This window comes from Conger conger, chromosome 9 (assembly GCF_963514075.1).
Source record: "Conger conger chromosome 9, fConCon1.1, whole genome shotgun sequence".
Lineage (NCBI taxonomy): Eukaryota > Metazoa > Chordata > Actinopteri > Anguilliformes > Congridae > Conger > Conger conger.
The window spans coordinates 18,246,722-18,259,906 of NC_083768.1; the positions used below are offsets into that span (position 1 = coordinate 18,246,722).

A 13,185-nucleotide genomic window follows, 5' to 3' on the forward strand; every position below is an offset into this window, starting at 1 on the left:
TGAGGTGCCAGGACAAATAACTCCAAAGATCCAAGAAGACCACAGAGGATCAAAACAAAGAACCATGACAAATAAAAGTGTGCTCTCCAAGCCAGCACAAAGGAGTGAGGGGGAGGACTAGCTTGTGCCCCTTTTTTATATTTTTTGATCTGGCATCTGGTGATTTTGGTGCCTCTGTGAAGCTCAACAGGAGATATTGAACATTGCTACACTTTTCGCTGGGGTTTTATGTACCCTACAGGTAAGATAAAATTGTAATCCTTGCCATTGGATTAATACTTAATTTGTAACTTTTTTGTTTGTAAATGGTACTCATTTCTACCAAAAACAACAGTATTGTACCTTTCAGGCTGCATTGGGAGGTTCATCCCTTAAAGAACAGAAATGTGCCTCCACTGCACCGTTTTTTCAGAGAGTGTAGTTGGTTTTGATAAGATTGGAGAGACAAGATTGGTTATTTATTAAATATACAGGAAGGTGTGCCAGAGTGAGATTTCCCAGGGAATTGCTGAAACCACCCCTGGCCCTGTGGTCTCACACACACCGCGCACACTCACACACACAGAATGTGTGCACACACAGTACCGCACACACAACATACACACACACACGTAAGGTGGCATAAAGAAAAAAGAAAAAGAAAAGAAAAATAAAGTAAAATACTCAACCCCCATTTTCAGTTGTTGTCCTGGCTTATCTTCTGCCTACATTTTGATTTTTGAATTTCCTAGAGCTCAGATCAGAAGAAGCTCCGACTTGTGTCTCCTTGGACAGGGCCATATATTTTTTAATGAAGTGATCACACACAGGCCCATTCATTTCTGTGTCCTCACGACATACCGTTGTTCTCCAAGCCTTGTTTGATTAGTTCAGTGGCCTGGAGGCTTGAGTGACTACTGATGACAATTAAAGGTTGAGAGGTCAGTCCCCAAGCTCCTGTGCTCAACATTATATAAATCTATTGAGGGTAATGACCCTCTGATGGACAGACATCCTGTCAAGACATCATAGAGCTCCTGCTACTTGCTACAGATAAGTGAATTCCAAGGGTATGACTCATCCAGGCTTGGATGCAGCCTCCATTATCGCAAGGAAATATTAAATTGGGTCGGGTGGGATATCTGATGTAAGTGTTGCAAAAGAGCTACCTATGGATCTTGTAATGGATATTTATTCAACATGGAAGTTATACCGGTGATACAGAATGTATGATTGTTATAGAATTATATTCTAGTCGTGTATAAGCAGAGCTTATTTTGAGAATCTCTTTGGGTTTTTTGGGAGTTTTTTTCATAGGGCTGAAAACCAAAAAGGGTGAAAATACCGTTTTGACTTGAAGGTGACCTTGGCAGTTTCCTGAGGGGAAAAACACATTTTCCATTCTGTGGATTATATCTATGCTGCATTTCATTTGGGGTGGCTTTAAATTCTGTAATCCCTAAAATCCCCTGCTTGTTCCCCTGTTAAAACTGCTTAGATGAACCTTTTCTTCTCTGAGCAGATAGATTGCTACTGGAGCAAATCACTGTTAATTTGATTTGAAATTCACAGGGAGATTCTCTTGCAGTGGAAACTTTGTGATTTAACTCATTAAATGGTTGATTGTGAATAGTTCATTGTGAATTTGACTGCTTTAACTAAACATCTGCCTGCATGGCTCCAGTGAGGAGCCTCCCACCAGTGAGAAACATTGCTCTAAAAAGACAGTAAAATAAAATACATATCCCCAGTTGCCATTTCAAACATACAATGCTTCAATTAATCTCCATATCTGTGAAATGTCTCTCGTCAGCTCGTGAAGGTTTCTCATTTGCATAGGCCTGTCTGGGGTAATCATGTATTCTTTTTATTGACAAACATAATGAATAAAAATCAGAGGCAATAGCTCACGCTGCAGGCTTCCTTACCAGCTGTTTTGCAAAAATAAGTAAAATAAATAAACAATGTCCTCCCCACTGAACAGATATGATGCTGGAGCCTGAATGGGTCCCGCTGCATCTGTCTGAGCATTTGGGAGTGTGTTCAACTGTTCTGTGTCCCTGGTGCTTAATCCACTATAGCCTAGTTATGCAGTCAGGAACCTGAAGGCTCTTTTCCTTGCTTTGGCCTCATGGCCGTAATTAACTTTAGGCATGTTAGGTGGATATCGATTTAAGCTTCTTGGGGCTTTTCTATGCAGTTTAGTACAACCTCCTGAAAGCCCTAGCTCTGGCCTGTCTGATGTTAATTTAATGTTTACAAGAGCAATATGTGGCCTGATTCTCCAAGGTCTGATGCTAATGCCGTGGCCAAAGGGAATCTGCAAAATCAGGAGATAATCTTTCAGACTGCGTACAACAGGACACAAGAAAAGGTTCAGTGTTGAATGGACTCTGAAAGACTACATTCTTCACTGGTAGAATAAATTGGACCCGTTTGAGGCTTATACGGGCACTATTAGAGTTGAGTTTACCATGCATGGCAAAAGTATTCTTCATGACAAACAGACTGAAACTAAATACAAGACGTTGCAGTTAAAGTAAAAGGAACAGGACATTGAATTTGAATAAATTAATTTCACATTAATCACATTAATTAAATCACATTAATTTGTGAGAAATTCTGTTGCAATATAAAACTTTTCTCTTTTTTGTTCTTTTTTTTTCTTTCATAGACTGCACTGTTTACTGTATGTTCAGACACTAGCTCCACATCATCTCTTAAACAAAGCTCTCCTGTTAGTATTTTTTCCTGGTCGCAAGTGAACTGGCTGTTGTCAAAATAACGTGTCATTGAGCAGAGGCAAATGTCGAGGTTCCAGTAATAGCCGCTTCAGTCCTGAAAATCTGTGTATGTAGGGGAAGTGAAATTAAAACAATGTTGACTGTGACTTTAATTGACAGAACATTGTGTGTGGTTGAGTATAATCTTATAATTATGTGGGCCTGAATATTGCCGTTACCCAGTAGGCTAATTAAATGAAATAGGGCAGGGCAAAGAGGTTAGGTTCACAGGCAGAGTGAGTCTTAATTACCTCTCTCCTTGATCTGGAACATTCCACGGTTTTCAGAACACAATGACTCCTGATGAAATGAAAAAAAAGTGGTTCATTTGCCCTTTTTCATCATCGAGCAGGTACAGTGTGGCTCTTCAGGAAAATGCAGAGTGTGTAATGATACACTTGTTAATAAGTGTAAGAAATGCTAAAACACTCTCATCTCAGACTGTTTGTATTCTCCTCACGCCTTGCTCCATTTTGACATGAGGCAAGCAACTCATTTGCATTCATTTTCCATGGGTTGACATGCTATCTCTGTTGCTGAGATTGTATTATATTTGCTGTCATGCGGGTGAGGATTTTTGTTGCATGGCTGCTTTGGCTTGCTTGTTTATTGATGTGTTGATGTCTAATTTTGACAATTTGCAGTAGGATTTTAGAATAAGCATTTGAAGGAATAATTCAGTTTGTGTTTATGAAATATTATTTTTGTTTTAGTGTATGCGTTAGTTTGGCCAGATAGTTTGTGTATGCAATCAGTGATATTTTAAACATCTACACATGTTTCTGATGACCTGTTTGCTTTACAATGGCTGCTATCAGGTATAGTATATTGGGTATGGGTTTGTGTTCCATGGTTTATGTGTGTGTGGAATAGCAAGAAAATGCACTGCAGGTAACATTGAAATAATCCTGTACAGTGACATCATGTGTTCAGAGGCTGTGTATACTGTATCAATAGCATTAATTCACAATGCCAGTACATTGAGAATGGAAGTATAAGGTTGCATGTGCTTAAGTGTTCCAACCAAAATAATATCAATATGTTATATTTTTGAAGAATAATCAGCTAATATGAACATTTACAACCTCTGGAGGCATACAGTTGCTGTACTAGTTGCTTTGGGACTGGTATTCTGCTTTTATAAAGTAGAGCAAATACAATAATTTAGTAATATAAAATGAACTAGCATCAAATCAATCTTTTCAATCATTTTTTTAGCTATGCGGTAGTTGTTTTCTGTAAGATGTCCCCCTGGTGAAGACTAACAACAACAAGATCCTTCAGAAATTATAATAATGACCAAAACTGAAGCACACTAGTCCAGGAGAAAGTAGGCTGGTTTTTTAGGTATGTTTTTTTGTGCTCATTCACTACAGTGGAAGCAGGTGCATGCTTCTCCTCTTGCCTGTCTCTAATGTTGACACTACCAGCCAGACTGAGCTACAGGAGACCCAAATTCCTCCTGAGTGGAAGAACAGTGCTGTACATCTCCCACTGATGCCAATTCTAAAGCTGTGGGAAGGTTGTGCCTTGTTAGGGTTAACTGTGCAGTTATAGCCCAGTCCCTTGCCAACCATCTTTTCCCTCTGGGGGAAGAACAACAACTGCAAGAACTGCAACTCCTGGCCATTAACTGTGTGGCTAGTGATGTGAGAGGGACAGTTGATGAGGTGTAAGAGGGGGTACAATATCTAAAATAAAACAATAACTTAACCATCCATCTTTTGCTCTGATTTCATCTGTCTTGAAATGCTTCCGTATGAGACTTTAGAGTGGGGGAGTCCAGTCTTATCCGAAAATGGCCAGTGTGGGCGCAGGTTTTTATCTTAGCCCAGCACTACGACACCTGATTCTGCTTATCAAGGCCTTCACTGGAGACCATCATTTAAACGTTAATTAATTGAATCAGGTGTCATGGCACTGTGCTTTAAATGCCTTCGCTTTGATTGATGGTAAATAAATGCAATACTCAGATAATTTGTTGATAATTGTTTCTCCAGAGTTTTTGATCTGCTTTGATTGTATCATTGGATAGAAAATTGGGAGGCTTTGCTATAAGGAGTCAATCCTTCTTCAGTACTTTCTTTCTCTGTGCTAGTAACAAAAAATGTGTGTATTCAGACAAACTCAGTTAATGTTGTGTCATTTGTTTGAGCCACAGCAATTTGCATACATTTCTTTGTTTGTTTTTATTTCATCTTTGCTTGCCAAAATTGTTTTATTTATAATCTCATCACGAGCTGATGTGTGGTACAGTCTGTATTTTCTCAATTCTTGTCATGGGGGAGCATTATGTTTTCTGGCTTTTTGTGCCAGCCAAGCTCTCCAAAAATTCAGCTTGGTTGAAGCATGTTAATTGAATGCTTATCTTTCATTGAAATCTATTCTATTGACTGAATTCTATGTGGAGGTAATGTGTTGCGTGAGGTTTTTGCGCTAATGACATTTCTCAAGGAAAATTTCCACATAATATGGAGTGGCTGTCTCGATTCGGTTTTGAATGTCTGTTTTCTTATTAAATTGTTTACATGAGCACAGATACATCAACAAACACATTTGCATAATGTTGAGGAACACCTTTTCTTCCTGTCTGTAAACTTTACTTCCAGTTGTCAGTTTAGTTTGTGGAGAATTTTCATCAGAGGCTAAGTGATTTAAAATCCAAATCAGTATTCAGCTCAATCAAATTAGCTGGGGCCTCGGCGTGAGAGAAAACAAATACATGCTGAGTGAGTTCCTCAGCAACAAGCCTCACGCTGAGACACGCTGTGGTGGTAAGGCCTGGTGCTCACATGGTCTCTAGCACAGGGGAGCACAACTCGGGGTGGCCCTCCAGGGCCAGTCTGCGTTGTGGTTTATGTTCCACCCCTTTGCCTTGTTTTTAACTTGCTGACAGCTCAATGGTTCAAGCCTGTACTTAAGCACAGTAAAATCATTGCAGTCTGCAGCTGTTGCCAGTATGCATACACACGTCAGATGAGATATGATTGAGTCAATGAAACAATTAAGGCCTGAAACGGATCTGCCCTTGTTGTGCACCCCTGCTCTAGCACATGGAGTCCTCACTCACTGGCATTTTCGTTTTTGCACCCTCTAGATTTTGGCCAACACCATCATCTTTATCTGCGGCAACATGGCGGGGGCCTATCACAAGCATCTCATGGAGCTGGCGCTGAAGCAGACCTACCAGGACACCTGCAACTGCATCAAATCCCCCATCAAGCTAGAGTTTGAGAAGCACCAGCAGGTTCAGTACACCCCCTGGCTCCTGTTCTAATTCCTCCCACAGCTGTCTCTGGGCTGCCCGCTGCGTGCTGGTCCAGAGACTTCTCTCTGCCTAGTTTTAGAAAGTCTGGGCTTTACGGTTGATCCAGGACAGCTTGCATTTCTTTCAATAAGCGCAAATCTAAGGGATTAAAGATGTCTTACATTTGTCTGTGACGAGTCGAAAATCTGGTAGTGTCGGTTGGCCTGAAAGTGGATTTCTCTGTTAGTTGAATGTTATATTATATTACACTATGTACATGAAAGAGGACTACCCACAGGGCATGGGAACACAGTATTAAATATGGATGGCAGGGTGTGTAATAAAGCAAAATGATGAAGTAGAGAGGCACTGTGTCCCACATGCTTTACTTCTGTGTTGTAATGAACGATCATCACTTTTCATTACTTAACATTTCTCAGTCCAATAGATCCCAGAAATACTTCCATTGATGTGGGGAACTCAATACACGTTTTCATGAGTGAAACTACTATCCAGTGTATTCCTTTCATCATTTTTCTTTCATTTTATTTACCACTAGGATTATCACATCGTATAAAACATAATCCCCTTGAAATGAAATTGTTAAATTCAGTACTAAAGTTTTGAGCAAAGCAAAACAAACCGGCGCCTACGTCAGTGAAACTCTGGCGGGGTTTGCACAGCGTTCTTGGGAGTCGTAAGACAGCCGGGAAATCTTGACCTTATTGCCGCGTCGACCGCATCGTTGTGTCTCTAAATATCTTTAGCGAGCATAGGAAATGGGCCCTCTGTGTCCATGCAGGGCCTTTTCAGAGATGAATGCTGAAATTAGAGGGCTGAATTGTGGCCCCAGAGGATATGACTCATGCTCGCTGCCGGAAGGTGAAGTTCACTTTATTCTCTGTGCAGCTGCTAATTTCTTAACAAATAGAGCTAATAAACATAACAGGCGGATAGCTTTGTCTGACTGGCTATAAATAGATGTCTCACTTTTGCTCCCTTGGCTCACTGCACAATGGAAAGTGTGGGGGGGAAAAGGTGACTTGGTTGGGGGGAATACAAAACCCATTAGACCAAGGCAGTCCTCAGGGGTAGGCAGTCTCAGACAAATAAGCTCTCCGTCATCATCAGCCGGTGCCCATGTGCATTCTGAAGGAATGCTATGACATTCTGAATTGTCTGCGGGGGTTAGTACCTGACACCTGCTTACTGTTTAAATAATGCTCTGTGATTGAGAACTATCAGGGTTAATTAAACTTTATCATCAGTAAAAACAATAGCATTGCATTTGGCTAATAAAGGTAATTCAAAATATTTCTTTAAAAAAAGGTTGCATTGAACTCTCCATTAAAAGGGTAGTTATGAACTTGTGTTTCAAGCCCTCTGTAGTGACCTGAGGCTATCATGTAGCTGTAGTGTAGTTCGGCTGTGTATTGCCTTCAGATGTGTGAAATACAACTGTTCTAGAACCACTTAGGTTTATCTTTTTGTTTATCTTTGAGTAGTACTCAGCTCCCTAATCTTTTCAATATGATGGCAATTTATTAAATGCATGGACAGCTGTGCCAGCTGTGCATATATCTAATGTTTACTTTGTGTTTACAGCATTGTTTGAATTGTAATCTTAGCAACAATATTGTGTTACACGGACCTGATGAATCCACTGTGTAAAAAAACCATACATTCTCATTAAGTCTGATAAATACACTCTTTCCTTCTCTACTGGGGGTATTGTGAAATCAGTTGGGCTACCTTACATTACTGATTCAACAGGGACCATGTCTCTGTACTGCACATATACTAAAATATAACAAAGATATTTTATTATGTTTCTTTCTTCTCTTGTCTTGAGAGAAAACTGACACCAATGGTTGTATTACAATGATGCATTTATCTTGGGAGCAGCAGTGTTCTTAAAGAAATGGACTTTCTGGTGCTTTTGGATAGGATTTTATTTTTGTTTTCGTGCATTTTTTCTGATTGGCCTAAATGGGTTTTGTGTGCAATGAAGACTATTGTCAACATGTACTGTAAATCAGTTTCTGCCAGCGTTATAGTGGCTGGTATTGGCATTTGATGGTGTGTGGTCAAAAGCAAAATAATACACCAGGGCTGGGCTGGTGCGCGTTTTTGCATTCATTCTTTTTTTCAGCCTGCGATTTTCAATCACTATGGTAACAGGATATACCGTTTTAATGCGGTTAGAACTCACAGTTTTATCTGTATAACCTATTTTAACATGTCAATGCTTTAGCGACAACAGTTCCTTATTTTATAACACGTGGGTGGTAAAACAAGTGTGGGGGGGACCTCACCTTATTGGTAAATACATTCTCAAAATATTTTATTATTATACAGTATGCTTATGAATAAGGAGCCAGCCTGCTTTTGAATAATAAATAGCAATTATGGGGTGTTTGACTCGTTGGAAAAACTTCATTCAATGGACCTCAATTAATATGTTAGTATACAAGATGGTGCAATTGTGATTATTGTACATATTGTACTTATGATCTTCTCAACCTTTTGATGTCTGAGGATAGCTGCAAGGAGAGTTTGGGACAGATATTTGGGGGAGTGCACTTTTTTTCAGGATGAAAAGTTTAGTAAGAAAAATGCAGCATTTTACTCCTCATAAGACCCATAATATCATTTATGTGTCCATTTGGAATCTCCAAATGTCCTTTTTTGGTGATATTGTCCTTTTGGAAGGGGATTTGTCCAGTGCTGTGTGTTTCTAAGTGCACAAGCAATAATTTGTGTCCAGTCATAAACAGAAAATCTTTTCAGTGAGAAAAAAACTTCCACTTTCCCTGTGTTTGAGCTTCTGTAACTTTGCTTCAGTAATATTTGGAGTAATTCTGACTCTTGGAAAACATACCCCAAAGGGTTACCTTTCAGAAGACATCAGGATTATGCCTGTAGTCACAAGGGTTCAAGAATAGTAATTATTTTATTTGGGCTATGTCATTTTTAAGCTTGTGTTAAGAGAAGGTGTGATATTCAATGGGTTAATGCCAATTATATTTGTACAATATTTTATGTTTTTATAGTTCACATGCTTCAATAAATATCCTTCATCAAATAATCAAAAACTGTGAGCAAATCAAAAACATACACTTCACAAAAATGAACTATCCCTTAACACATCAATGAGCCATTAAGATGGACAGACTGAAATACCCACAGTACTGTAAGTACCATTTCACCATGGATTGAGAACACTTTAAATATTTCAATAAAGCATATGATGGCACTCTCTGTGCTGTAGGTAAAAATCCCTTTATTGTAATGTCACAGCAGAGATGGAAAATTCACTCGGCATCTAGGACAGCCTGCTATTTTTAATGAAAGTACATGCTTCTAAAGCTTGCAGTTAATTTAAAGTCTACCCTTTTCAAATAGAAAAGTAGCTGATTATCATCACGAGTGTGTCAATGGCAAATCGTTTTCTGTCCTTTGTGTCATTCCTGTCATGCAGACTCCATTGAGGCTATAATAACTCTGTAATGGCAGGACTTCATTCCTTCCACAATCACATCCATAGGGATTTCAATGGCCATGGCGAAGTGAGCTGCCATTCTGCCATTTCTCACACACGAGTCTCAGCAAAATGAAATGTTTCCGGAACATTCCCAAGGTCAAGAGATCATTGTTGGAAATTATTTAAAGTGTAAATATGATAAATGAGTGCTAAATCTGTAGTTGTTCTGTGCGTATGTGTCCAGTCTGTTTTTTTCTTAAATGCATTAGAATAACAGAAATATTCTTCCACGTTGAGTTCCTAATGCATATCCAGGGCTATTTCAGTACCTGAAAAAAAGTTGTACCCATGGAACAAAAAGTCGTCCCCTCCAAAAGTATTGGAACAGCAAGGACAATTACTTTGTTTTTGCAATACACTGAATACATTAGGGGTTGAGATAAAAAGATGAACACGATTCAGAATTTCAGTTTCATTAGAGTAAATAACACTTAATATTTGGTAGCATATCCCTTGCTTGCAATAACTGTATCACTCCCGTGACCCATTGACATCACCAAACTATTGCATTCTTCTTTTGTGATGCTCTTCCATTCTACTGCAGCCTCTTTCAGTTGTTTTGGGGTTTTTTCCCTTCAATCTCCTCTTCAGGAGGTGAAATGCATGCTCAATTGGGTTAAGGTCTGGTGATTGACTTGGCCAAGCTGAAACCTTCCACTTTTTCTCCCTAATTAAGTTCTTTGTTGTGTTGGCAGTGTGTTTTGGGTCATTGGCTTGCTGCATGATGAAGTTCCTCCCAATTAGTTTGGATGTATTTCTTCATAAGTTAGCAAACAGAATGTTTTTGTAGACTTCTGAATTCATCCTGCTGCTACCATCATGTGTTTCATCATGTATAAAGCTTAGTAAGCCAACTCCAGAAGTAGCCATGCAAGCCCAAGCCATGACACTTCCTCCAACGTGCTTCACAGATGAGCTTGTATGTTCTGGATCATGAGCAGGCCCCTTCTTTCTCCACACTTTGGGCTTTCCATCACTTTGGTAGAGGTTAATCTTGGTCTCATCAGTCCATAAAATGTTGTTCCAGAACTTTTGTGGCTTATCTCTTTGTCTTCTAATTCTTACAACTGAGCGGAATTGCCTCTATATTGCTGCTCTCTAAGTCTTCTTTGAACAGTTGATTGAGATACACAAATATATAGTTGTTTGTGATGTCACTGACTTTTTTTCTTCACAGCTCTCACAATGTTTCTGTGATCAACTGCTGTTGTTTTCCTTGGTCGACCTATTCGATGTCTGTTGCTCAGTACACCAGCGGTTTCTTTCTTTTTCAGGACATTCCAAGTTGTTGCACAAGCTATCCCCAATGCTTGTGCAATGGCTCTAGCCATCTTCTCTAAGCTTCAAAATGGCTTGCTTTTCTCCCAAAGACAGCTCTCTGGTCTTCATGTTGGTTTATCTTTTCTAACACAAATGCAGTCTTCACAGGCAAAACCCAAGGCTAAAACCAAGAGTAGCCATTCAGAATGATTTATTGTTTAACCAATTGATCTAACAGGACACATCTGGGAAACAAGAAACACCTGCCAGTCATGTGCTTCAATACATTGGTGGTCTAATAAAAAAAAGGTGATATTTTGAGTTGTTTAACAAATCTAGATAAAAAAAAAAACAGGGAATAAAGGCTGAAATACGGATGTGTCGTCTCATGTACATCTTTTGACCTCACACTCAATTGTCTTCAGTGTATAGCAAACACAATTGACCTTGCTGTTCCAGTACTTTTGGAGGGGACCGTATGCACTACATAGTGTAAATACTGAAGTGATTTTTATTTTTACTGAAGGTTTTATTTTTAGTTTTATTGCACAATTAAAGCAAGTAAACAGAAGACAGAAAACATACAGAACAAAAAAGTATCCAAAGGGCATTGTACAGCGACCTTTCCCAAGGAGAAAATGCAAAACAGTTTATTTATCAGAAAACTGAATAATGCTAAAAATAACAATAAAACCACAAACTGCAGGAACATAACTAGGACAGATATTATCTACACACAAGAGCTATCGATTCAGTTCAGTAGTATTTCCTTGCTCTCATCCGAGTTCTGATGTTTTCATATTTTGGCGGGTTACCAGGGAACAGACTGCTCGGTTTGCCGACATCTGTGGCTGGGCTGACTGTGCGGACCATCTTGTTTTCTCGGCGCAAACACAGAAGACACCAAAGAGGCTTTGGCCTCACCCGCAGGGCTCGGGACAGATGGACAGGCCGGAGCCTCTGCCTGGCTCCCGAAAAACAAATCTGCTCCTTGGAAAAACAGCCGCCAGCTGACTGGCGGATTGGCACGCTCTTCCCTCTCTCCCTCATAGGTGAAACGCCATATGATTGACCTGCCCTTTTCCCTCCCAATTATCAGGACGGCTCCCCTGGATGGCCACAGCAGTGGCCAGCCACGGCCAGGGCGAGGAGAGTAATTGCTGTCCGTCTCTCAGCGAGAGCCTCCATTTAGGGGTAACTCGCTTCCCCCGAACAGTACGTGGAGACTACACCTTCCTCTAAATAACAGACAGGAGTAAATGCAGCAATTACCAAAGGGCAATTTTTTTAGCGCAAATACGACTTTTTTTTTCAGGTGATAATGTATTAATGGAGGTTTTTAAAATCACTTTCAACCTCTCGTTTTTAATGTCTGGAAGTGCACCTGAACCAGGAGGCAATTAACCTTCATGCTACACTCAAAGGAGGGGCGGGTGGGGGAGAGTGGGGGGGGTATATGTTCTCAACGGTGAACATGGGTCTTACATTTCTGAGCACTGCAGGTTTAATGTTGCGACCATGTGACTCCATTCGTTTGTACTGAAGTGCTTTTTGCTTTGGAGCATTCTGACAATATGTGAATCTCTTATGACCATTGCATTACAAATTATATACAGTTTGTATTATACCTCTGTTTTAGAATGCAGGTATAAAACTACATGTGGATATTTATAATGAGCTCGACTTTAGCCTGCCCCGTGACACTGCTAACATCTTGTTTTTTAGGGACAGCAAGGGGCATCCATTTTGTTCTTTTATTTGCTAGTTCTGGATTCTTTCCTATCATAACATCACTTTTGCAGCTCCATAAAGGCACATTCAATATGTTAAGGTAACAATGCAATCTAATCCATGACACATGGAGTCCAGGTACCTCAAATGTGAACAATTATTTGGCCATAGCTGTTCATACTATTAGAAAGCATTTTGTTAATATGTTTCTATTCATTTATTCATTATGATTTATGATTTAAAGCTTTGTCAGAAAGCTTTATTCTGTCAGTTCTATTCCAGTTATTATATTCTATTCTAACTGCATTAGAACTGTATATTATTTAGTCAGCTGTAATTGCAATATATCATTTTGCCTGTATATGGCCTATAATTGTTTTGTCATTCCTATTTTGTATAAGTGAATATTCTGTATGTGCTAAAGATAATGCCATTTAGTGTGTGACTTCGTGTATCAGTCAAATGTATTGTAACTCATTTATAGTTATCACTCTATTCATATGAAGCTATTCTGTTTCCCCTCTTGAATTTGGTCCTCAAATTTTACGAACACAAATGAACAAGTCTGACCTTTTGTGGTACCTTTTGTGGCACAAATGCACGGTTCACTCAGATTAAAAACGACTGCGAGTGCTAGAAAT

At 39.5% G+C, this 13,185-nt stretch overlaps 1 protein-coding gene across 3 annotated transcripts in view; it reads left to right on the plus strand.

The window, feature by feature from the left end:
• Positions 1-13,185, plus strand: part of adcy2b (adenylate cyclase 2b (brain)) — a 68,480-nt gene that overhangs the window by 23,807 nt on the left and 31,488 nt on the right. For all 3 annotated transcript variants that reach the window (XR_009709551.1, XR_009709552.1, XM_061254326.1), the window contains exon 4: positions 5,860-6,009. Coding sequence is in view for 1 of the 3 variants with exons in the window: in XM_061254326.1 (XP_061110310.1) it covers positions 5,860-6,009 (150 nt within the window). In the remaining 2 variants the exon portion in view is untranslated. The remainder of the gene's footprint in view (positions 1-5,859; positions 6,010-13,185) is intronic.